The 27,229-nt window shown below is 43.9% G+C and overlaps 1 protein-coding gene across 2 annotated transcripts in view; it reads right to left on the reverse strand.

Moving 5' to 3' along the window:
* Window positions 1-1,613: 1,613 nt before the first annotated feature.
* Window positions 1,614-27,229, reverse strand: part of plxnd1 (plexin D1) — a 124,787-nt gene continuing 99,171 nt past the window's right edge. Inside the window, exons 23-36 of one of the 2 annotated variants that reach the window (XM_036947420.1) lie at window positions 27,047-27,151; window positions 25,407-25,537; window positions 22,889-23,087; window positions 22,535-22,681; window positions 22,139-22,295; window positions 20,396-20,499; window positions 19,730-19,793; window positions 18,546-18,580; window positions 17,620-17,724; window positions 16,885-17,048; window positions 16,635-16,782; window positions 5,147-5,287; window positions 4,874-4,948; window positions 1,614-2,940 (exon numbers count right to left, since the gene is read on the reverse strand). In XM_036947420.1, coding sequence (XP_036803315.1) covers window positions 2,824-2,940; window positions 4,874-4,948; window positions 5,147-5,287; window positions 16,635-16,782; window positions 16,885-17,048; window positions 17,620-17,724; window positions 18,546-18,580; window positions 19,730-19,793; window positions 20,396-20,499; window positions 22,139-22,295; window positions 22,535-22,681; window positions 22,889-23,087; window positions 25,407-25,537; window positions 27,047-27,151 — 1,692 coding nt within the window. In that variant the 3' untranslated portion in view covers window positions 1,614-2,823. The other variant, XM_036947419.1, reaches the window with a different exon arrangement.

Consider the following 27,229-nt stretch of genomic DNA (forward strand, 5'->3'; position numbering starts at 1 on the left):
GAGGTGTAGGTAGTAGTTGGGAGGTAAGACATGGTGGACCTCTGGGTAAGGTGTAGGTAGTAGTTGTGAGGTAAGACATGGTGGACCTCTGGGTAAGGTGTAGGTAGTAGTTGTGAGGTAAGACATGGTGGACCTCTGGGTGAAGTGTAGGTAGTAGTTGGGAGGTAAGACATGGTGGACCTTTGGGTGAGGTGTAGGTAGTAGTTGGGAGGTAAGACATGGTGGACCTCTGGGTGAGGTGTAGGTAGTAGTTGGGAGGTAAGCTATGGTGGACCTTTGGGTGAGGTGTAGGTAGTAGTTGGGAGGTAAGACATGGTGGACCTCTGGGTAAGGTGTAGGTAGTAGTTGGGAGGTAATACATGGTGGACCTCTGGGTAAGGTGTAGGTGGTAGTTGGGAGGTAATACATGGTGGACCTCTGGGTGAAGTGTAGGTAGTAGTTGGGAGGTAAGACATGGTGGACCTCTGGGTGAGGTGTAGGTAGTAGTTGCCACGAGCCACAGGGTAAGATATTTTTGTTTCCATAATGGTTGGGATTAGGCTAGGGGAATCTGATCCTAGATCGGTGGTTGAGTAACTTTTCCCTAAAGGGATGCCTGGCTGGCTTTCACCAGGTGCAACCTCAATGTACCTTGAGCTCAATGACTTTAAAGTCCGGTGTCGAAGATTTTTGTTCCCCGAATATCAAGACCACCCATGTATTTAGAATCATTTGAATAGCACCCGCACCCCCAGCATACCTTTCTTCTAAAGAAGACATTGCAGACTTAAATAAAGCCCAGGACCTTATGATATGTGCATTTTTACACCTCATTTACACATTTTTCTGTGACTGAGGTGACAGGAGGATGTCTTTAATAACAGCAGATGTATAGACCTTACAGAATATCTGAAGCTTTGTGTTGAAGTACAGCTGTTATCACATCAATTGTTCCAGTAGCTGCAGGTGCGAGCTGCTGGTTGAGATCATATAAATGCATGAAAAAGTAGATTTGCCAATATCACTGTAAGTCACTTACTGTACCCTATGTACTTCAGCTATACAGTAGCATCTGTTCTGTTTAAGTCTTCTGCCTGTGTCCAATATATTCAGAATAGTTTGTCTAAATATTTTCTGCACATGAGCATGTATGCAAAAAGCATTTCCTACTAGTCTTACCTTAAACGTCACCTTAAGAAATGGGAATGAGCTGATGGCTGGTAGATCTCAGGGGCAATACTTCTTTATAATACATATAATATTTTTTAAATGAGGTGTGCGGGGGCATGTGTGTGTGTGTGTATATTTCCATCCCAGAGGGTACGCAGTGTTCATTTCTACACCAATCTGGTCATCATCGGCTTCTGCTACGGCCTTCTGCTCTGCAGCGTCCGCATGGGACAACGACAAACACGGTCACTAATGACCAGTATACACACAGGACTACTACATCTCCAGTTAGGACTCATGTCAAAACACATGTGTGTGTCCATTCGTTCAGGCCAATATTTCACTCATAGGGGAGCCTTTACAGGACTAGCGTTTCTGAAAGAGTCCAGATGCCCATTGGGTTGTTGGGTGGCATGCACAACCAGTCAACAAAGCACTAACAAAACACTCCATCACTGCCCTGTGGTTTACATAGGTATTGATGAAAACAGACATTTTAATACTGGTACGAAACAAAAATGTCAACATTTTTACTGTATTATAGCTCTGTAGTAGCATTTATTTTCACAAACTCTGACAATTGTCATCACAAGTACGGTCAAGTCAGACTGTTGTCCCTCTGGTTAACTGAAGGTCATAGTTTTACTCTAAATGTCCCTCTTGGTCATAATCTCCCTTCATTCTCAGTCACAAAACAGATCAACCTGCCTTCACATAAACACATCACATGTAATTCTTCCCATTGAACTACACTCCATCTGACCCAACAGAGTCCAGTCTCTTTGCAAACAGGTCTGTGGCACATGAAACATCAGCTAATAAATCCACTCAATACTACTCTACTCCTCCGGAACCCATCACCAACCTGCAAAGCACATTGGGACTTGTAGTTCAAAGCACCGTTGGAGTTATTTGCCATTTCCACCAATCAAACCTGAGAACAGTGCAGGTTGTAAGAAGATGGGAAGAGTTTCTCATTCACATATCGTTGAACAGGCCACTCAGAAAACATTAGAACAGATCTATAAATATTGCTGTGGACATTTACAATACAGTACAGTGCATCATTGGCTCATCCTCCAACAGAAGGGGGGTCAGTGCGTAAGATGGCCACCGGGGCTCCAGGTCCCAGAGGCTGTGACATCATCCAGAATAAGGCCCATCTCCCAGTGCCTCCATCTCTAACTCCACTATGCCTCAGGTCAAAGCAGTGTGAAACCAGAGTGAGTGTGAACAGGCAAGAAGCCAGATTGGGTTGATATCCAAGTGTGAGTAGAAGAGTCACCCTCACCCAGACAAAGACATAATCCAGAGATTCTGCACTTGATATAAAGGACGTGGGTTTCAATTCCTCAGTATCTCAACATATGCTTAGTCCAAGGTACGTTTCTTAGGACATTTCTTAATCCATGGTACAGTGCTCCCAATCAGGTTTCTGAGGCAGTCTTGGGTTGAGGTGGTACAGTAAAGCTCAAGCTGCCATCTCTTCCAGTCTTAAAGCAAAATGTTTCTTAAAGCAAAGAGTTCCTTCTTGTCTTTGGGCTCTATAAACTCTATAGACAGAATGGATATTTGGAGGGAAGACAGACAGGGGGATTTCTAGATCCTGTACCCCAGCTAGGGCAGAGGCAGCCTTGGGGAATGGTCTGGGGTGGAGGCTGGGTGGAGGGAGACTCAGGCCTCACTGCTGCACTCATAGATGTTGTCCTCCACCAGAGCAATGACCTGCTCAAACTTGTGGTGCAGCTGAGTACGCTTCGCTGTGGGGTTGGACTCCAGAGCACTCACCACCTGACCGAGAGAGAGAGAGTGAGAGAGAGAGAGAGAAAAAAAAAGTTCAGACAAAGGCAAAAACCTTGAAAAAAAAGTATCTACCCACAGTTAGAGAATGAGAGCTGGAGAGATAGATAACGAGTGAGAGAGAGAGAGAAATATAAAGAGAGAAACACTACTTTCAGTAGCCCTCAAGCGATCATGCATTCTACAGCATAGGACAGAAACTCAACCACCTGCCAGGACAGAGAAAGAGAGTACTTCAGCAGTTCTTCAGCCTTCACGCATGCCTCTCCCCCACAAAAAGCCTTTCCTGTTCACAAACTATTTACAAAACCAACATCTGCGCTGCCTTTCAAGCCTGATAGTTGTCATGCGTTCAGTGGGTGTTACTGGCAGCGTGTGCCCAGCGAGAGGGCTGAGTGAGAGAATGTGTAATCAGGGGTGATTCATAGAGAGTCCCAGGGAAACCTCTGAACCCCTAGTGTCTGCTGGTACAGTAGAATGGCAGTGAACAGCTAAACACTGTTATGATGAGGGCCCTCCATTAACACACAATCACTGTCTCAACCACTCCATGGAACAGTAGGGGTGTGTGTGGGGGGGGGATCTCATTTACCTGATAGGGGTGGTTGATGATGAGGTATTGTGAGGTAAAGGTAAGGGTTGTGGTGGTGGTGGAGAGTTGAGAAGAGGGTGTCACAAGCCCTGTGCTGTTGGCTATGTATTTGGTTGAGGAGGTTTAAGAGAATATAGTTCAGGACTTTATATATATTTTTTAACATTTATTTAACTAGGCAAGATAGTTAAGAACAAGTTCTTATTTACAATGACGGCCTACCGGGGAAAGATTCCTTGCCTTGTTCAGGGGCAGAATGACAGATTTTTACCTTGTCAGTTCAGGGGTTCAATCCAGCAACTTTTTGGTTACTGGCCCAATGCTCTAACCACTAGGCTACCTTCCGCTCCATATGCTGTCGGTGTGGAGGGATATTTTGGATCTCCTGGGTTGGTTAAGGGCTTGTGAGTAAGCATTTCACTGTAAGGTCTACCACACCTGTTGTATTTGGCGCATGTGACAAATACAATTTGATTTGATCTTTAAGGACACGTGATCTCCTGTACTGACGCTTCATGCCCTGTTTTTTTTCTTTCTTTCTCTCTCTCAATTCAATGGCTTTATTGGCATGGGAAACATATGCTACCATTGTAAAAGCAAGTGAAGTAGATAACAAAATTGAAATAAACAATAAAAATGTACAGTTCACATTACTCACAGAAGTTCCAAAAGAATAAGACATTTCAAATGACATATTACGTCTATCTACAGTGTTGTAATGATGTGCAAATACTTAAAGTAAAAAAGGGAAAATAAATAAATGTAAATATGGGTTGTATTTACAATGGTGTTTGTCCTTCACTGGTTGCCCTTTTCTTGTGGCAACAGGTCACAAATCTCCCTGTTGTGATGGCACACTGTTGTATTTCATCCAGTAGATATGGGAGTTTATCAAAATTGGGTTTGTTTTCAAATTCTTTGTGGATCTGTGTAATCTGAGGGAAATATGTGTCTCTAATATGGTCATACATTTGGCACGAGATTAGGAAGTGCAGCTCAGGTTCCACCTCATGTTGTGGGCAGTGTGCACATAGCCTGTCTTCTCTTGAGAGCCAGGTCTGCCTACTGCGGCCTTTCTCAATAGCAAGGTTAACCTCACTGAGTCTGTACATCCCTTAAATTTGGGTCAGTCACAGTAGTTAGGTATTCTGCCACTGTGTACTCTCTTTGTTTGGGGCCAAATAGCATTCTAGTTTTTTTTGTTCATTCTTTCCAATGTGTTCTCTCTCTCTCTCAATTCCATCTGGAATAAAGTCTGGTGATAAGGCTGGAGATGGGGCCAGTTTAAACGTGTCAAACAGCTAATCCAGGTCAGTGGTAGTGGGATCTTACCTGGTTCCTGTATTTCTTGGCGTATTTGTAGATCTCCGTCAAGGCCAGGTTGGTGTTGAACTCATTTCTGTATTTCTGCGAAACGGAAAACAGAGTGAGTGTTTCGTCACAATATCCATCCTTCAAACTTTGTCAGCTCAAAAAGCAATAGACAGATACAGATTCAATGTTGTAGCACGGTTAAATGCAGAGACAGTCCGCCACCAAGGCTAACAAATTACATCTATCAATCAATTAATTAATACTTTTATTGATCTGCCACCCCTCTCTCACCCGTGATTCCTCGGCCAAGTGGGCGTTCATCTCCTGCTCACTCAGTGGCGCCATCTCATGGATCTGTTTGTAATAGCACTGTACCCTCTTCTTGTATTCTGGGATCTCCTTGGCATACAGCAGCTTGTTAGTGGGAGAGTCCTGAAACCAGAGATTAAGTCCTCTTTAGTCAAAGTAACCTCCAGAAAGACAATTCCCATAGACGGCCTCATAGAGAAGTGAGATTTGAAAATTCCTAATAAGACCATTTAGTCAACACCTTTGAGCACAAATCATCCAGCCATCACAATTGTATATTCATCCAATGTCTGTCATGTTTTTGAATGATGTGATGACATCATCGCTGCTCACGCTACTTTCTGTGTGGACTGAGTGCTAGTGCATTTGTCAGTTTGGCAGAGTAAACCAGATGCAACCCGGATATAGACGGTCCATGAATCTGCGTATGCGAACATGAGTAGAATACGTTGAATGGTCGGCCATCTTTTATAGCTCAGTGGTCCAGTCTCGCGCCAGTATATGGTGAGTGAGGTCGATGGTCAGTGAGTTGTTAACATGACTGTGGGCAGCATGGTCTGTGGTCATGGTGTGGTTGGTCTATGGATGCTTCTCTAATGTCAAACATGTAAGGTGTGGTGTACCGCATGGCAGCTCTCTAGGCCCTCTACTCTTTTCTATTTTTTACCAATGTTCTGCTACTGGCATTAAACAAAGCATGTGTGTCCATGTAGGCTAATGATTCAACCATATATGCATTAGCAATCACAGCTAATGAAGTCCCTGAAACTCTTAAAAAATTGTTACAGTCTGTTTTGGAAAGGGTGGTCAGTAATAAACTAGCCCTGAACATTTCTAAAACTAAGAGCATTGTTTTTGGTACAAATCATTCCCTATGTTCTAGACCTCAGCTGAATCTGATAATGCATTGTGTGGCTGGTTGAAAAAATGGGGAGAGGTTTGTCCGTAGTAAAGAGATTCTTTGACAGCACACTCCAAAAAGCAAGTCCTGCAAGGGTCTTTTCACAGTCCCCAAATCCAGAACAAATTCAAGAAAGCGTACAATATTATATAGAGCAATTATTGCATGGAACTCTGTTCCATCTCATATTGCTCACATGAACAGCAAGCCTAGTTAAAAAAAAACTGTAAACCAACACCGCACGGCACAACATCTCTCCCCTATTTGAACTAGATATTTTGTGTGTTGTATTGAAATAAACAGTTGAAGACGGAATTTTACATACACTTAGGTTGGAGTCATTAAAACTTGTTTTTCAACCACAACACAAATTTTCTCGTTAAAAAACTATAGTTTTGGCAAGTCGGTTAAGACATCTATTTTGTGCATGGGATAAGTAATTTTTCCAACAATTCCAACAACATGGGACCACGCAGCCGTCATACCGCTCAGGAAGGAGACGCATTCTGTCTCCGAGAGATGAACGTACTTTGATGTGAAAAGTGCAAATCGATCCCAGAACAACAGCAAAGGACCTTGTGAAGATGCTGGGGGAAACAGGTACAAAAGTATCTATATCCACAGTAAAATGAGTCCTATATTGACATAACCTGAAAGGCCGCTCAGCAAGGAAGAAGCCACTGCTCCAAAACCGCCTTAAAAAAGTTTGCAACTGCACATGGGGACAAAGATGGTACTTTTTGACGAAATGTCCTCTGGTCTGATGAAACAAAATTAGAACTGTTTGGCCATAATGACCATCTTTATGTTTGGAGGAAAAGGGGGAAGGCTTGCAAGCCGAAGAACACTGTAACGACTCTCGTCGGAAGGAATGGGCCAAAGCGCAGCGTGGTAAGTGTTCATGATAATTTATTTCACAAAAACACTCGAACAAAATAACAAAGTGAAAAACCGAAACAGTTCTGTCAGGTGCAGACACTAAACAGAAAATAACTACCCACAAAACACAGGTGGGAAAAAGGCTACCTAAGTATGATTCCCAATCAGAGACAACGATAGACAGCTGCCTCTGATTGGGAACCACACTCGGCCAAAAACAAAGAAATAGAAAACATAGAAATAAAGAAACTAGAATGCCCACCCTAGTCACACCCTGGCCTAACCAAAATAGAGAATAAAAGCCTCTCTATGGCCAGGGCATGACAAACACCATCCCAACCATGAAGCACGGAGGTGGCAGCATCATGTTGTGGGGGTGCTTTGCTGCAGGAGGGACTGGTGCTCTTCACAAGATAGATGGCATCATGAGGAAAATGTATGTGGATATATTGAAGTAACATCTCAAGACATCAGTCAGGAAGTTAAGCTTGGTCGCAAATAGGTCTTCCAAATGGACAATGATCCCAAGCATACTTCCAAAGTTGTGGCAAAATGGCTTAAGGACAACAAAGTCAAGGTGTTGGAGTGGCCATCACAAAGCCCTGACCTCAATCCCATAGAAAATGAGTGGGCAGAACTGAAAAAGCGTGTGCGAGCAAGGAGGCCTACCAACCTGTCTCACTTACACCAGCTCTGTCAAGAGGAATGGGTCAAAATTCACCCAACTTATTGTGGGAAGCTTGTGGAAGGCTACCCAAAACGTTTGACCCAAGTTAAACAATTTAAAGGCAATGCTACCAAATACTAATTGAGTGTATGTAAACTTCTGACCCACTGGGAATGTGATGAAAGAAACAAAAGCTGAAATAAATCACTCTCTACTATTATTCTGACATTTCACATTCTTAAAATATGATATGAAGTGATGATCCTAACTGACCTAAGACATGGATTTTTTACTAGGATTAAATGTCAGGAATTGTGAAAAACTGAGTTTAAATGTATTTGGCTAAGGTGTATGGAAACTTCCCACTTCAACTGTAAGATATGTGTGCCTTTTTTCTGTCCTTGAGTTGTTCTTGTCTATTAATGTTCTGTATTATGTCATGTTTCATGTTCTGTGTGGACCCCAGGAAGAGTAGCTGCTGCTTTTGCAACAGCTAATGGGGATCCTAATAAAATACCAAATACCAACAAATCTATGGTTGGTGTATGGTCCATGGTCACAGCGAGTGGTTGGTGTTATCACTGTGTGATAGGTCAGCACCTCCCTGTGCTGAGACAATGAAGAGAGGGCCAATGGTTTCCTCTCTTCACAATAGGAAAGTTAAACAACCAGGCCAGACATAACAAATCATATCCACAGCCACAGAGAACCAGGCCAGACATTTGTATTTATTTATTTAACACTTATTTTACCAAGTGAGTTGATTGAGAACACATTCTCATTTACAGCAACGACCTGGGGAATAGTTACAGGGGAGAGGAGGCAATGAATGCGCCAATTGGAAGACATAACAAACCATGTGCACAGCCACAGAGAACCAGGACAGACATTGACCATGTCCACATCTACAGAAAACCAGGCCAGACAAAAACCATGTCCACAGCCACAGAGAACCAGGACAGACATTGACCATGTCCACATCTACAGAAAACCAGGCCAGACATAAACCATGTCCACAGACACAGAGAACCAGGCCAGACATAATAATCCATCCTTCTACTTACATCTGCTACTTCTACAAGATACTGACAGCATTTACAATGGTACTGAACACATTATTCAATCTTTAAGAAAGCTTCACTTGTAAGGTATTTTGTTGAGCATACAGACATGCATTTGTGTATGTGTGGTATCGCGCCTAGGAAGACTCCAGCCACTGTCCCTCCTCATGATAGGGATCCCTCTCTTCCTGTCCACAAGGTCATTTCCTATGGTTCCTCCATCTGCCTGGCGACCCCCTGTGACCCCTAGCACCCCCCACCTCTCCCTCCCTGTCTGCAGGACACCAGATAAGGTTTCTGTGGAAACAACTCTGTTTCCAAGCCTTCTCTCAACCCTGCAGATCAACGGCTAATCCAGATCCCTTACTGACCTGTCCTGTCCCCTGACCACCACACACACACACACACACACACACACACACACACACACACACACACACACACACACACACACACACACACACACACACACACACACACACACACACACACACACACACACACACACACACACACACACACACACACGATGGTTAATCCAGACCTTTCCTGCCCTGCTCTTCCTATGCTGACCACTCAAGCAGAGAAAAGAGTTAAGTCTCCACTCAGACAGTCTAATACCTTTCTGTCCTATCTAAAGAACAGAAAACATCTATACACAGACAGCACACCTGACGACACCAAGTCTTCCCAATCACAGACAGAGAAAAAAGGATGAGATGAGCATCCTGATGTTTTAAAGTGCCATGGTGTGTGTGTTTCTGTGTATTACATGTTTGAGGTGTGTGCATTGGTTCCCTGGCAATGAACAAGTGGAATAAATCATAATGTTTTGGTTTCATCTGAAAGAGCAGCATTAAGTATCTCTGGGGAGGAAGTCAGTCAAAGAGACAGGAAGCAGAGTGTATGCTATGGGTCGCAGCTTCAGAGGGATGAGACTGTTTGTGGGAAGTGAGGACACTGAAACACACACACACACACACTTTGAAGAGTGAATTCCTGGTGCCCATGACCTTGGCTGAGCAGACTGGGCTGAAATATCATGAGGAGAGGTAGACAGACAGACTGGAGAGAGGAGGGGAAGGGTTTTGGCAGGGACTGGGGAGGAATGTGGAGATAGGTGATGACAGTGAGAATCATTTTGGGAAAGTGTGTGTGTGTGTGTGTGCGCGCGTGTACGTTTGTGTTTAAGTATACTTTATGTTTGGTTTGGTTTATTTGAATCCCCATTAGCTTTTGCCCGAAACAGCAGCTATTCTATCTGGGGTCCACACAAAAACTACAAAACATGACAAGTAACAAAACACAGATACACAGACAAACAAGAACAGTAACACACATTTTTTATACAACCATATAAGAATAATACAAATAAAAAGAATTATGTAGATTGTGTGTGATATAGTGTGTGTTTGTCTGTGTGTCATTTCACAGTTCATATTGTGAAATGACACAATAGGTAATTTTGCTGTTTGTTTGAGTAATTGGAGATGGAAGGGAGTTCCACCCGAAGAGAGCCCTAGTGTCATGTCTTGTGGGTTATGTGTGGGTGTCTGAACTATATGTTATTTGATTATGCAGACAGGTTTTTGTCACAGTAATACACTCAGCAGGACCCTATCTTTCATAAATATCCAAATAACATCACAGATTTTCATTGTAAAGGGTTTAAACACTGTTTCCCAGGCTTGTTCAATGAACCATAAACAATTAATGAACATGCATCTGTGGAACGGTCGTTAAGACACTAACAGCTTACAGACGGTAGGAAATTAGGGTCACAGTTATGAAAACGTAGGTCACTAAAGAGGCCTTTCTACTGACTCTGAAAAACACCAAAAGAAAAATGCCCAGGGTCCCTGCTCATCTGTGTGAACGTGCCTTAGGCATGCTGCAAGGAGGCATGAGGACTGCAGATGTGGCCAGGGCAATACATTTCAATGTCCGTACTGTGAGATGCCTAAGACAGGGCTACAGGATGATCAGCTGATCGTCCTCGCAGTGGCAGAACACGTGTAACAACACCTGCACAGGATTGGTACATCCAAGCATCACACCTGCGGGACAAGTACAGGATGGCAACAACAACTGCCTGAGTTACACCAGGGACGCACAATCCCTCCATCAGTGCACAGACTGTCCGCAATAGGCTTAGAGAGGCTCTGACTGAGGGCTTGTAGGCCTGTTGTAAGGCAGGTCCTCACCAGACATGACCTTTATCGCCTATGGGCACAAACCCACTGCCGCTGGACCAGACAGGACTGGCAAAAAAGTGCTCTTCACTGATGAGTCGCGGATTTGTCTCATCAGGGGTGATGGTCGGATTCGCGTTTATTGTCGAAGGAATGAGCGTTACACCGAGGCCTGCACTCTGGAGCGGGATCGACTTGTAGGTGGAGGGTTGGTCATGGTCTGGGGCGGTGTGTCACAGCATCATCAGACTGAGCTTGTTGTCATTGCAGGCAATCTCAACACTGTGCGTTACAGGGAAGACATCCTCCTCCCTCATGTGGTACCCTTCCTGTAGGCTCATCCTGACATGACCCTCCAGCATGACAATGCCACCAGCCATATTGCTCGTTCTGTATGTGATTTCCTGCAAGACAGGAATGTCAGTGTTCTGCCATGGCCAGCGAAGAGCCCGGATCTCAATCCCATTGAGCAAGTCTGGGACCTGTTGAATCGGAGAGTGAGGGCTAGGGCCATTCCCCCATAAATGTTCGGGAACTTGCAGGTGCGTTGGTGGAAGAGTGGGGTAACATCTCACAGCAAGAACGGGCAAATCTGGTGCAGTCCATGAGGAGGAGATGCACTGCAGTACTTAATGCAGCTGGTGGCCACACCAGATACTGACTGTTACTTTTAATTTTGACCCCCCCTTTGTTCAGGGACACATTATTCCATAGTCACATGTCTGTGGAACTTGTTCAGTTTATGTCTCAGTTGTTGAATATTGTTATGTTCATACAAATATTTACACATGTTAAGTTTGCTGAAAATAAACGCAGTTGACAGTGAGAGGACGTTTCTTGTTTTTTCTGAGTTTATTTCTCATTGAAACTAAACGAGAAGCAGCTAATCTCTCGTCAACCCCCAACCAGGAAAGACCGGCTTGCATGATATTGATGTTTGTTCTGTATGTGCAATTAAAAGGGTAAGGTGTACTGCTATTCTTTGAGCCAGCAGTAGCTTTGCTAGCTCTTTCCTTGCTGCACTTGACCAAATTACCAGACAGTAATCAAGATGGGACAAGACCAGAGACTGAACAACTAGTACAGTTGATGTTTGTGTCAAAAACACAGAACATCTTCTTGTAACAGACATACCCCTTCCCCATCTTCACAACAACTTTGTCAATATAACTTGACCATGATAACTGGCCATCCAATGTTGTACCTAGGAGTTTAGTTTCCTCAACTTTCTCAATGGTCACACCCTTTATGCACAACTCCAGTTGAGATTTAGGTCTTAAAGAATGTTTTGAACCAAATACAATGCTTTCAGTATTAGATGTATTTAAGACCTATTTATTATTAATCACCCATTCTGATACTTAGAGCAACTCCTCATTTAGAGCTCACTGGCTTTGGATGCTGACATGTAGAGTGTGGAATCATCTGCATACATAGTAATTCTGTAGCTTTGCGTAAGACCAGTGGCAAATCAATTAAACAAATAAATAAATAGAGAAGAGTAATGACCCAAGGCAACTGCCCTGAGGGACACCACACTGTACATATTTCATCTTAGAGAAGCTTATATTGGATAAATAACTCTCCAACAATGTGATGGCAGGTGATCTAAAGCCATAGCAAGTGAGTTATTTCAATAACATTTAAACATTTTATTTTATGTTAATTTAACTACAGTGGGGAGAACAAGTATTTGATACACTGCCGATTTTGCAGGTTTTCCTACTTACAAAGCATGTAGAGGTCTGTAATTTTTTATCATAGGTACACTTCAACTGTGAGAGACAGAATCTAAAACAAAAATCCAGAAAATCACATTGTATGATTTTCAAGTAATTAATTTGCATTTTATTGCATGACATAAGTATTTGATCACCTACCAACCAGTAAGAATTCCAGCTCTCACAGACCTGTTAGTTTTTCTTTAAGAGGCCCTCCTGTTCTCCACTCATTACCTGTACTAACTGCAACTGTTTGAACTCGTTACCTGTAATAAAGACACCTGTCCACACACTCAATCAAACAGACTCCAACCTCTACACAATGGCCAAGACCAGAGAGCTGTGTAAAGACATCAGGGATAAAATTGTAGACCTGCACAAGGCTGGGGTGGGCTACAGGACAATAGGCAAGCAGCTTGGTGAGAAGGCAACAACTGTTGGCGCAATAATTAGAAAATGGAAGAAGTTCAAGATGACGGTCAATCACCCTCGGTCTGGGGCTCCATGCAAGATCTCACCTCGTAGGGCATCAATGATCATAAGGAAGGTGAGGGATAAGCTCAGAACTACACGGCAGGACCTGGTTAATGACCTGAAGAGAGCTGGGACCACAGTCTCAAAGAAAACCATTAGTAACACACTATGCCGTCATGGATTAAAATCCTGCAGCGCACGTAAGGTCCCCCTGCTCAAGCCAGCGCATGTCCAGGCCCGTCTGAAGTTTGCCAATGACCATCTGGATGACCCAGAGGAGGAATGGGAGAAGGTCATGTGGTCTGATGAGACAAAAAATAGAGCTTTTTGGTCTAAACTCCACTCGCCGTGTTTGGGGGAAGAAGAAGGATGAGTACAACCCCAAGAACACCATCCCAACCGTGAAGCATGAAGGTGGAAACATCATTCTTTGGGATGCTTTTCTGCAAAGGGGACAGGACGACTGCACCGTATTGAGGGGAGGATGGATGCGGCCATGTATCGCGAGATCTTGGCCAACAACCTCCTTCCCTCAGTAAGAGCATTGAAGATGGGTCGTGGCTGGGTCTTTCAGCATGACAACGACCCGAAACACACAGCCAGGGCAACTAAGGAGTGGCTCCGTAAGAAGCATCTCAAGGTCCTGGAGTGGCCTAGCCAGTCTCCAGACCTGAACCCAATAGAAAATCTTTGGAGGGAGCTGAAAGTCCGTATTGCCCAGCGACAGCCCTGAAACCTGAAGGATCTGGAGAATGGAGGACTGGGCCAAATTCCCTGCTGCAGTGTGTGCAAACCTGGTCAAGAACTACAGGAAATGTATGATCTCTGTAATTGCAAACAAAGGTTTCTGTACCAAATATTAAGTTCTGCTTTTCTGATGTATCAACTTATTTATGTCATGCAATGAAATGCATATTAATTACTTAAAAATCATACAATGTGGTTTTCTGGATTTTTGTTTTAGATTCCGTCTCTCACAGTTGAAGTGTACCTATAATAAAAATGACAGACCTCTACATGCTTTGTAAGTAGGGAAACCTGCAAAATCGGCAGTGTACCAAATACTTGTTCTCAGTAAGTCAGTAAGAACAAGAAGAACAAATTCTTATTAACAATGACCTGCCTATCCCGGCCAAACCCTAACCAGAACGACGCTGGGCCAATTGTGCGTTGCCCTATGGGACTACCAATCACGTCTGGTTGCGATACAGCCTGGTATCGAACCAGGGTCTGTAGTGACGCCTTGAGCACTGAGATGCAGTGCCTTGGACCGCTGCGCCACCCGGGAGCCCCAACAAAGTCTGCACTGAAATCTAACAATACAGCTCCAACTATGATCTTATTTTCCATTTCTTTTAGCCAGTCATCTCATCTGAGTCAGTGCAATACAAGTTTAGTACCCTTCTCTATATACATGCTGAAAGTTAGTTGTTAACTTGTTCTCTGAAAAATAGCACTGTATTTGGTCAAACACAATCCTCTCCATCAGTTTAATAAGAAAAGGCAGCAAACTGATTGGGTGGCTGCTACAGTGCCTTGCGAAAGTATTCGGCCCCCTTGAACTTTGCGACCTTTTGCCACATTTCAGGCTTCAAACATAAAGATATAAAACTGTATTTTTTTGTGAAGAATCAACAACAAGTGGGACACAATCATGAAGTGGAACGACATTTATTGGATATTTCAAACTTTTTTAACAAATCAAAAACTGAAAAATTGGGCGTGCAAAATTATTCAGCCCCTTTACTTTCAGTGCAGCAAACTCTCTCCATAAGTTCAGTGAAGATCTCTGAATGATCCAATGTTGACCTAAATGACTAATGATGATAAATACAATCCACCTGTGTGTAATCAAGTCTCCATATAAATGCACCTGCACTGTGATAGTCTCAGAGGTCCGTTAAAAGCGCAGAGAGCATCATGAAGAACAAGGAACACACCAGGCAGGTCCGAGATACTGTTGTGAAGAAGTTTAAAGTCGGATTTGGATACAAAAAGATTTCCCAAGCTTTAAACATCCCAAGGAGCACTGTGCAAGCGATTATATTGAAATGGAAGGAGTATCAGACCACTGCAAATCTACCAAGACCTGGTCGTCCCTCTAAACTTTCAGCTCATACAAGGAGAATACTGATCAGAGATGCAGCCAAGAGGCCCATGATCACTCTGGATGAACTGCAGAGATCTACAGCTGAGGTGGGAGACTCTGTCCATAGAACAACAATCAGTCGTATATTGCACAAATCTGGCCTTTATGGAAGAGTGGCAAGAAGAAAGCCATTTCTTAAAGATATCCATAAAAAGTGTTGGTTAAAGTTTGCCACAAGCCACCTGGGAGACACACCAAACATGTGGAAGAAGGTGCTCTGGTCAGATGAAACCAAAATTGAACTTTTTGGCAGCAATGCAAAACGTTATGTTTCGCGTAAAAGCAACACAGCTGAACACACCATCCCCACTGTCAAACATGGTGGTGGCAGCATCATGGTTTGGGCCTGCTTTTCTTCAGCAGGGACAGGGAAGATGGTTAAAATTGATGGGAAGATGGATGGAGCCAAATACAGGACCATTCTGGAAGAAAACCTGATGGAGTCTGCAAAAGACCTGAGACTGGGACGGAGATTTGTCTTCCAACAAGACAATGATCCAAAACATAAAGCAAAATCTACAATGGAATGGTTCAAAAATAAATATATCCAGGTGTTAGAATGGCCAAGTCAAAGTCCAGACCTGAATCCAATTGAGAATCTGTGGAAAGAACTGAAAACAGCTGTTCACAAATGCTCTCCATCCAACCTCACTGAGCTCGAGCTGTTTTGCAAGGAGGAATGGGAAAAAATTTCAGTCTCTCGATGTGCAAAACTGATAGAGACATACCCCAAGCAACTTACAGCTCTAATCGCAGAAAAAGGTGGCGCTACAAAGTATTAACTTAAGGGGGCTGAATAATTTTGCACGCCCAATTCTTCAGTTTTTGATTTGTTAAAAAAGTTTGAAATATCCAATAAATGTCGTTCCACTTCATGATTGTGTCCCACTTGTTGTTGATTCTTCACAAAAAAATACAGTTTTATATCTTTATGTTTGAAGCCTGAAATGTGGCAAAAGGTCGCAAAGTTCAAGGGGGCCGAATACTTTCGCAAGGCACTGTAGAAGCAGCAAAGGGTGCTTTACTATTTTTAGGCAGTGGAATGACTTTAGCTTTAGTCCACGTTTTTTAAGCTTTGGTTTAAGATATAGCAAATAGGGGTGGAAATACAGTCTGCTATGATTCTCAATAGTGTCCCATCATGGTTGTCTATACCTGGTGGCTTACCATTACTGATGGATAACAATCATTTTTCCACCTTTCCCAAATTCAAAACAGCAATCCTTCTCTTTCATTATTAGATATTTTTTACAAAAATATGATGGTTCACTATTCAACATTGTCATTTCACTTCTGAGTTTTCCACAATGATTGTAATGTGTGTGTGTCTCATGTGCAATACAGTGTGTCTTTGTAACCATGTGAATGCGTTGAGTGCGATCACTTAACAGTAATTGTTTATACATGTGTAATGTGTGTGTCTCACCTTGCCCAGCTGCAGGTCTGAAACGGAGCAGGCATCTATGAAGGCCTGGGCAATGACAGACAGACAGGCGTCCATGTGGTCCGTCTTTTCAATGTCAAACACAAACTGAGGGTTCTTCAGAATGTTCACCCAGAAACGCAGAGGTAAACTATAGAGATGAGACAACATTATGTGAGCTTCATCAACATCTTGCATTATGGATACTGTACTGCTTCATTGATGAGTAGATGCATCTCGTTCCCCAAGCTACCAGTTGGTCTTCCAGATGTGCAGGGTGTCGGGGTCGGTGATGCCCCTCTTGTCCGCCTGCTCCTCCAGGAAGTCAAAGAAGTATTTGATTGCCAGCGGCGGACGCTCTGCAGGAATACTGAGGATGGCCTGGAACAAGTCATCGAGGAACTTCTGCAGTGTTCCCTACGAAACCACAACACAGATGGGATCAGACATGGAACCAGAATTGGATTGTTTGGAATTCTGGGATTGTTTTTTTACCTTTATTTAACTAGGCAAGTCAGTTAAGAACAAAAAATTTTTTTTTTTTTCCCCCCACCTTGTCAGCTCAGGGATTCGATCTTGCAACCTTTCAGTTACAAGTCTAATGCTCTAACCACTAGGCTACCTGCCTCCCCATGTCACTGTAAATAGAACTGATGATGGATTGATTGTCAACGATGATGGAATGATGCCTCTGCTTTAGCCAACTACTTGAGTTGTGACTGTCATGCCAAACTGTTTAGGATCACAATCGTACTAGTTTGGGAATCATGATGATGATCTTATAAATAACTTAATTATAACTCAATTTTGGATCTGTGTGGGTCTCCATCTCTCGAAGTATGCTCACAATTGACATGATAAGCAGTTGGCTAGCTGAAGCAGTAACAGATGGGCATCCAGGAAAGGCTGGCACTGCTTTCTGTCACTGTTCTGGTTGTACACTGTGGCTCATTCAAGATGGCTGCCACACTGTGGGTTGTGTGCTTACCTTGGTGGAGAGGAGGCGGGTTAGGTAAATCTCAGGGAGGACCTTCTTACGATGACTCTGTCTGTGGGACTTCTTATTCTCAAACGGTTCATCATGAGGCAAGACCTGGAAGGGCGGGGGCAGAGGTTAGAGGTCAGGGTACAAAAACATCCAATCAGCATGGTGGGGATATAACCTAAATCTAAATAGGAATCTACTACGGAGGTGTGACTAACATTTGACAGGGAGATGAAATTAAAACAAGTGTTCTTGTATGAGAGTTTCTTAATACTTTTACCATTTCAAAATGTTTTCATTCACTTCTAAGTACTGAACACAACCCAGGCACGACAGTGGGGATTTATGAGGTCTGACTAACATGATGTCACTTTATGAAATGCTGCAAGGGACATTGCAACATTTTGGAAGTTTCTCTGATTGCTGTACAGTAAACCAGTATGAGGTGTCTAACATGCTCCTACAGGACAGGGGTGTGGAGGTGGAGGAGAAAGAAAGGACACTGTTGGTTTCACTCTACTGAGCCAGTCCAGGCCAGCACACCATAATATGAAGTGCTACATCAACAAATAACTGCTCAAGAAATGACTAAAGCTATTCTCTCAGTGAAATGTATGCCAGAGAACTCATTTTTTCGAACTGAAAGTTAGCATATCTGAGTCTGAGTTTTTTCAATGGCTTATGTGGTATTAGTGCTGTCATGTTCTTTCCTACATGCATGCGCTCACACACACTCTTATGAAAGTGTGTAGTTAGTGATTTATTGCTCAGGCGATCCCTGTGTCTGTCTGCGTTAAACTGAGTTCTCTCTGAGACCAATGGGGCTGATGACAGACTGAATGGGGTTAATAGAGGTGAATGAGAAAGCTCTCTGTCCGTGTGTGTGTGTGTGTGTGTGTGTGTGTGTGTGTGTGTGTGTATGTGCTTACCAAATGGACATATTTCTCTGTGTCCAAGTCTTTGGCTGCAGAGGGAGAGAAAAAAACAGAACAAAACAATGAGAGAAGGAGAGAGTGAGAGAGAGAATGAAAGAAGACCGGAGGGGAGACAAGTAATAGACAGAAAAAAAGGAAGCACTCATGAAGAGACAGAGGTTTATGGAAATCAAAGAGAGAGTGTAATTAGAGAGCGATGGAAAAAAAGAAAAGATTATGAGTGAAAGAATGAGAGAGAAAAGCTGAAAAGAAACAGAGAGAGGCAGACAGAGTCTGTGATTGGTGCTGGAGCCAGTGTAATGAGTTTATAATGCTCACGCATCGTCAGACCAGAGGTTCACTCTCTCCCTGGTTTACACACACGCACGTGCGAGCACACACAAACACAGCCCAATAGTGGCTGTGCTCTCATTACTCCAGGCCTAGTATTGGCAGGACAGGCCGGTTTAGGCCCCGGCCCCAGTCCAGACCCTCTTAGCTAATCACAGAGAGGGGGAAAGGTGTTTTACATTAGTCAAGGTGTACTACAAATCCATTAGGCCTGGCCTTTGAGCTGCAGGCCCAGTTTGGACCACTTTAGCCTGTTTCTGGCCCAGAATGAGAGGAGAGGCCCTAATCATTGGGGTGGACAGAGCAGTCTGTCAGAACCAAAGTCCTATTCTGGATGAGGTTAGCAGACCCTCCCAAACTGAACCGGAATGTTGACGGCCCAGCAGATGAGTCAACTGTTCATGCTTATGGATACTGATATATACCATGCTGTTGAAAAGTCTAAATCCACTGTGTGTGTGTGTGTGCCTCTGTATCAGTGTGTGTGTGTGTGTGTGTGTGTGTGTGTGTGTGTGTGTGTGTGTGTGTGTGTGTGTGTGTGTGTGTGTGTGTGTGTGTGTGTGTGTGTGTGTGTGTGTGTGCATGCTTGTGTGTATGTGTGTGTGAATGATTAAGTTAGTGTGTTTATGTGGATACAGCATGTTTGTGATTGGAAATGAATGTATGTCTGTGGTTTGGTGTGTGTGTGTGTATATATATATATATATATATGTGTCTAATGTGCTCAAGATGAGATGAGTGTATGCGGTTTTACCTTAATAAAGTACGTGTGTATGTTTTTTTAAGCATGTAGGGGTGTGTGACAAGGTGACAGAGTGTGTGTGTGTGTGTGTGTGTGTGAGACCTACCTCTCCCCAGGGTGTTGTCTCTCTTGTCTTTCATGCTCATGGCGAATGACGCCCCCTCTGGGATCTGGAGGTGGGGTTAGAGGTCACAGGGTCAGGGGTGAGAGACATGGGGCACAAGAACTGGATCATTAACCGCTGCCTCAGGGTGTGTGTGTGTGTGTGAGAGAGAGAGTTTGAGTGTTTGTGCGTGTGTGTTTTGGGGCGGGGGGCTCATTAAAGTCAACACAGTGAAATGGATTGAACAGCATTGCCAGTGAACTGAAACTGTTAGTACATGCTGTGCCTCGCTGCCTTCCCAGCACTGACTAAGCAAAGCACTTAACAGCACAGGCAACAGGGCAAATGTTAGGGGTCACTGCCCAGCTGTTTACACACACACGTACACACCGAAATACTCTGACACATACCAAACATACCAAGACAATAGAAAGTGCAAAGACACAGATACTCACAGACAATGACACACTGCATGTGTATGATCAGACAGACAAACCGCACATAGACTAACACACACACAGTCACCCACACATACAATTCATGTGGCACCCATTGAGCAGTCAAGATGTCAACATTTACAGTGACTTCTCACCCTCACCTCTCTTTCGCACGCACGCACATGCACACACACACACACACGGGGTGTGTATGATGGGAGCAGATCCTTGCCTGGTAATGTGTGACTGTGTTGAGTTTCTTCCTGCCATCCTCCATCACAGAGGTGTTATCCAGGTCCTGGAGGATCCTGCTGTTACTACCAGAAGCAAACCACTCTGCAGGAGAGGAGGAGGGGGAGGCAATACATGTAATGAATGTTTAAATGCATTTAGCCTTCTACTGTACTGTACTAGCTCCATGTCAAGGACTAGAGTCACCCGAGCCATGAACCGTTCACTCTGTTACCATCTGGAAAATGTTATCGAAGCATCAGGTCTTGGACCAACAGGCTCTGAGACAGCTTCTACCACCAGGCCATCAGACTGCTGAACAGCTAACCCTATCTGTTGCCCTGCACTTTAGAGACTATTTTCACCTCAGAGACAATCTGTCCATTAGAGATTATTTTCACCTCAGAGACAATCTGCACATTAGAGATTATTTTCACCTCAGAGACAATCTGCACATTAGAGACTATTTTCACCTCAGAGAGAATCTGCACATTAGAGACTATTTTCACCTTAGAGAGAATCTGCACTTTAGAGACTATTTTCACCTCAGAGACAATCTGCACTTTAGAGACTATTTTCACCTCAGAGACAATCTGCACTTTAGAGACTATTTTCACCTCAGAGAGAATCTGCACATTAGAGACTATTTTCACCTCAGAGACAATCTGCACATTAGAGACTATTTTCACCTCAGAGAGAATCTGCACATTAGAGACTATTTTCACCTCAGAGACAATCTGCACATTAGAGACTATTTTCACCTCAGAGACAATCTGCATTTTAGAGACTATTTTCACCTTAGAGACTTTTGCACCGATGCACCGACTCTCCACAATTCCAACCACCCCACCCCCACCCCCCCAACACACACACACACACACACACACACGCACGCACGCACGCACACACACACACACACACACACACACACACACACACACACACACACACACACACACACACACACACACACACACACACACACACACACACACACACACACACACACACACACACACACACACACACACACACACACGCACGCACACAGCTGTTCTATGATATACTATGCATTTAACTGCATGACCAAGACACTAGCCACTTTCTGTTTGTAAATACAGTCATACTTGACATAGCACATTCATTATATATCCTATTGTTCATTATCTATACTGTATACCCTATTGTTCATTATCTATACTGTATACCCTATTGTTAATTATCTATACTGTATACCCTATTGTTAATTATCTATACTGTATACCCTATTGTTCATTATCTATACTCTATATCCTATTGTTCATTATCTATACTGTATATCCTATTGTTCATTATCTATAATGTATACCCTATTGTTCATTACCCTATTGTTCATTATCTATACTGTATACCCTATTGTTCATTATCTATACTGTATACCCTATTCTTCATTATCTATACTGTATACCCTATTGTTCATTATCTATACTGTATACCCTATTCTTCATTATCTATACTGTGTACCCTATTGTGTACACATCAGTTTACTTGTTATTGATATTGTACTGCAATGTTGAGGGAGCTAGCACACAAGTATTTCGCTGCACCTTTTATACCTGCTGTAAACTGTGTATGTGAGGAATACAATTTAATTTGATTTGATGTTAGTTAAGCTACGAAGTAATAATTGGTCAAATAGCTCCTTTGCATGGCATTACTTCCACAACTGGGGAGTTGAAGGTCAAATGAAAGTTACTTTTCTCACCCAGGTCTACGTCCTCTGCCCGGGGCCACTGGGAGAAGGGCAGGTTCTTATAGAAGGCCTCGAGAATCTTCTCCTTCACCTGACAGATGGTGTCTGTGTTCACAACCTTCACGGCCAGAGAGTCCATACCACATCCCTGGAACGACACGTTGATGTTCTGGACACACAGAGAGAGGGAGGCAGTGAATGTCACAATGTCAACTTCTTTTACTTCAGATGTTTCATTATTCCTGTTGATTGATTAAGCTGGTTCATTATTCCTGTTGAGCGATTAAGCTACACATAGTTGAGATATTGTAAACTCTATCATACGATAGACATATGATATATGCACATAGCAAGAGGTGAACCAATCAGTGGGCAGTATATGACGTGCGTTGTTGTGTGGTGACTGACCTGTGGCTTGGCCTCAACGTTCTCTCTGAGCAGCCACTCCTCGTTCAGTGTGTACCGGGCCTTCCCTGTGATGGCATCTATAGAACCCTTGTTGATCTGCTGCCTGATGGCACAAAGCAACAGGAAGAAGGGCTCACCCACGGTCTCCTGCAGAAAACACAGTAACAAATTGATAACATAACATTAACATTGAGACTGTTTGTCAGTAAAAGGCCCAGACTGTAACCAACTGGACAGGGAATACTCATGACTGGATACAAAAATGTTTGACGGGAGTCTCGTTCTATTGTCATTACATTACGTTATATTGTCTCACTCCCTCTCTTTTCACGCCTCCCTCCCTCCCTCCCTCACCTTGAGGTAGCTGTACATGCAGATGGACATCCAGTTGGTGAGCATCTTCTCCACCACAGACTCTGTCCGTCGCAGCATCAGCTTGGGGTTCTTGGCGGCCGAGGCATCGATCAGATCCACCAGCAGATCCTTCATAATGCTGGTGTAGTACTCCAGCTTACCATGGAGGGCGATAGTGAGCAGGGATGCCAGGCTACACCTGGGGGGACACAGAAAAACATGTGTGTGAGCACAGAGTAAAGAGACATATATGATTCACACAACATGATTTAGTCCCCACACCTGAGAATATATTGAGTTACGTATATGTTCTGAGATGTCCCAGAGGATGGAGGGGGTGAAACAGTAAAGGTAGATGGGAGATTCCCATAACAAAGAACCACTATTTTTATTTTTTTCAATGACGGCCTAGGAACTGCCTTGTTCAGGGGCAGAACGGCAGATTTTTACATTGTCAGCTCAGGGATTTGATCTTGCAACCTTTCAGTTACTAGTCCGACACTCTAACCACTAGGCTACCTGCCGCCCCATCTAGGAGACCAGGCTGGGAAACATTAAAGCCACACCACTACTGTGGTGCTGATTCTGGAGAGGGAACAGTGAAAGGGTCTGGCCTCCAGAATCAATATGAGGAACCTCCAGAACAACTGTCTATTTTTAGACTGATACACTATATGCTGAGGTGTTGTTGTATGGAGCTGGCAAACAGGTGGCAGGTAGCCTGGCGTGTTGGAGCGTTGGGCCAGTAACCAAAAGGTTGCTGGATTGAATCCCTGATCTGAGAAGGTAAAAATCTGTTGTTCTGCCCCTGAGCAAGGCAGTTGTTCCCCAGGTGCCGATGAAGTGGATGTCAATTAAGGCAGCCCCCCACACTTCTTTGATTCAGAGGGGTTGGGTTAAATGCAGAAGACACAGTTGAATGCATTCAGTTGTACAACTGACTAGGTATCCCCCTTTCACCATATTGTACACATAAACATTTTGAACTGGGAAGAGGTGGATAGACACTCAGGGGCCAGTTTAGGTACACCCATCTCGTAACGGTTCAGACCCCCCTTTGCCTCCAGGACAGGCCTGTGAACCAATCAGTGGGCAATATTTTGGGCATGAAAAGGCTGCTCAATTTGTATCAAGGGATCAAACGTGTGCCAGGAAAACATTCCCTTCAACATTACAACACTGCCACCAGCCTGTACCATTGACAGGATGGGGCCATGGACTCACATCAAATCCAATTTTATTAGTCACATGCTCTGAATACAACAGGTGTAGTAGACCTTACAGTGAAATGCTTACTTACGAGCCCCTAACCAACAGTACAGTTAAAAAAAATACTGATAAGAATAAGAGAAAAGTAACAAGTAATTAAAGAGCAGCAGTAAAAAAATAACAATATATACAGGAGGGTGCCGGTACAGAGTCAACGTTTAATTGAGGTAGTATGTACATGTAGGTAGAGTTAATTAAAGTGACTATGCATAGATGACAACAGAGAGTGGCAATGGTGTGGAGAGGGGAAGGGATTGCAAATAGTCTCTGCCATCAGCATGACACAACAGGAACCGGGATTCGTTGGACCAGGCAATGTTTTTCCACTTCCTCCATTGTCCAGGGTTGGTGATCGCGTGCCCACTGGAGCTGCTTCTTCATGTATATAGCTGAGAGGAGTGGAACCCAGTGTTGTCATCTGCTGCAATAGCCCATCTGTGACAAGAACCGACGAGTTGTACGTTCCGAGATGCCCTTCTGCACACCAGTTATTTACCTGTTTGTGGCCCGCCTGTTAGCTTGCACAATTCTCCTTCGACCTCTCATCAACAAGCTGTTTCCTCCCACAGGACTGCCGCTGACTGGACGTGTTTTATTTGTCATTCTAGGTAAACCCTAAACACGGTTGTGCGTGAAAAGCCTAGGAGGCTGGCCATTTCTGACATACTGGAATCGTTGCGCCTGGCACTGGCGATCATACCACGCTCAAAGTCACTCGTTTTGCCCATTCTAACATTCACTCAAACAGTAACTGAATGCCTCGACGCCTGCTTTACATAGTAAGCCATGACCACATGACTCACTGTCTTTAGGAGGAAACCATTTTCGTGAACAGGGTGGTGTACCTACTAAACTGGCCACTGTTTTATTTTACCTTTATTTAACTAGGCAAGCCAGTTAAGAAACAAATCCTATTTTCAATGACGGCCTAGGAACATTGGGTTAACTGCCTTGTTCAGAGGCAGAACGACAGATTTTTACCTTGTCAGCTCAGGGATTTCTAACCACTAGGCTACCTGCCGCCCAAGTGTATAGGATAATCAGTCGTCACCCTTTTCCTAAACCTAATCCTCTTATCCTGCTACATGAATTATCCTAACCTGCTGCGTATGTTCTACTAACATGCTACAAAATTCAAATATGACAAAAGCTGCATCCTTTCTAGTCAAAACCATAATCAGTTGTATAGTAGTCAGTCACGGTACTTTGGGTTTGAAGTACAAACTGTTGTCATGGTTTTCATGGTTACCTGTCGCGTATTGCAAAGTCCTTCTGTTGCTCCAGTGCATGAACAAAGGTAACCAGGAAGTGCTTGTTGTTGAGAAGAGTTGAGAAGAGAGTGATTCCCTCCTCCATGTTAGGCTTGGCTGTGTTAGAGGGCTGGAGAGAGAGAGAGAGAGAGAGAGAGAGAGAGAGAGAGAGAGAGAGAGAGAGAGAGAGAGAGAGAGAGAGAAAGAGAGACAGAGACAGTTGGACAGGATAGAGAAAAGAGAGAGTTATGTGTATTTAACCAATCAGGGCCCAGTTACCAAAAGCATCTTAAGGCTAAGTCATCATTCGTTAGAAACTTTGTAGGCGCATCGTTAAATCTCCAAGCTGTTTCCCAAAACCATCGTTATTAATGTTGCCCTTGAAAACCCTCATAATCTAACGCCTGCCACTCGAACAGCTAAGTACATCGATAGATGCTTTTTTGCCCTACCACGGCTCTTTATACACAGAAGATATCCGCTAAACATAAAATCACATTGTTTATCCGCCTCTTTGGAACCACCGATAACTTCAGAACAAAGTTGACTACAAATACAAAGTTGCCAATGTCCTTGCAATTGATTAAAACAGCAGCGTTGCCTTTCTTTCGATCCTATCAGGATCAACACATGCCTCAACACTTACCGAACGTTATCTCTGCATGGTGTTTTGGGAAACGGATGTTACATTTTTGGCAGTTGCAGGAAAGATGCATCGTTAAAACACGTTATAGGGAAACCGGGCGCTGTTCAATCAGACTCCTCGCTAATCCAAATCCACCTCATACCAGAGTATGACCACTAAAACTCATTATCGCTTTCCACCGGCTTTCTCATCACAGTCCCCAGGTGCTTTCTAGTACTGTCTTCAAAACACTCCTAGCCTAGTTAATGCGGATGTATCCTGTCTAACGGTGCACCTAAGCAGCGCTCTTGATGAAGTCTTCCCTCTGGACTGCAGCCATATGCTCCTGTTTCCACAGTGACAGAAGGAGAGCAGGGCTGTCCATTAAGATAAATGGCCGCCTGTGAGATTTGGACGCCGTGACCTGGAAAACACTTCCCGGGAAAATAGTGAGGCTCTGAAACCCTTTTTCACCTCTAGACAGGCTCCCCTGGCTGTCGACCCAAAACCATGCATTGTTGCAATAGTAGAGCTCACACACACACACACACACACACACACACACACACGTCGGAATGGTTATGGTAGAATGAGTGCTGTGCCATCATCATCATGGAGACGGTGGGAAGTGTGTCAACAACCTGCCAGTGTTTGGGTGGGCTGGGATAGTGTTTAAAACTCTCTGAATCATAAGGACTGGCAGCTGGTGAATGGGCATTAGAATGCAATGCATACACACGTCTGCACAGTTAGACACACACACGCATGCACGCAGGCACACACCCACCCATGCACACACACACTCATTAAGGCACGCACGCAAGCACATACACATGGTTGTGCTTTCCTTCTACAGTTACTCCTAATTAACAGCCTCACCGTGGAGACTTAATCATCTTCAGTGTGACCCAGTTGTGAATCAAAGGAACGAGGAAGTAGAGGAATAGAATGGAAGTGCTCCAGGTATAGGTGAGCAGAATGGATATGGAACACTTCAGGGGGTTAACTCTATACCTGCCAGTCTTGCAGAAGGGGGTGTGTCTCAGGGAGGGCTCGTGGACCGAGGGCGTCGTTCTCATAGACGGGCTGGACCAGACTCCTCTCATAGTCCGAACACATCTGAGGTAAACATACAGAGAGACAGAACCATTACATCGCAAAACGTATTTAGAGATAAACAGAGAAAGGGCCGGACAC

The sequence above is a fragment of the Oncorhynchus mykiss genome, chromosome 16, assembly GCF_013265735.2.
Source record: "Oncorhynchus mykiss isolate Arlee chromosome 16, USDA_OmykA_1.1, whole genome shotgun sequence".
Taxonomy (NCBI): domain Eukaryota; kingdom Metazoa; phylum Chordata; class Actinopteri; order Salmoniformes; family Salmonidae; genus Oncorhynchus; species Oncorhynchus mykiss.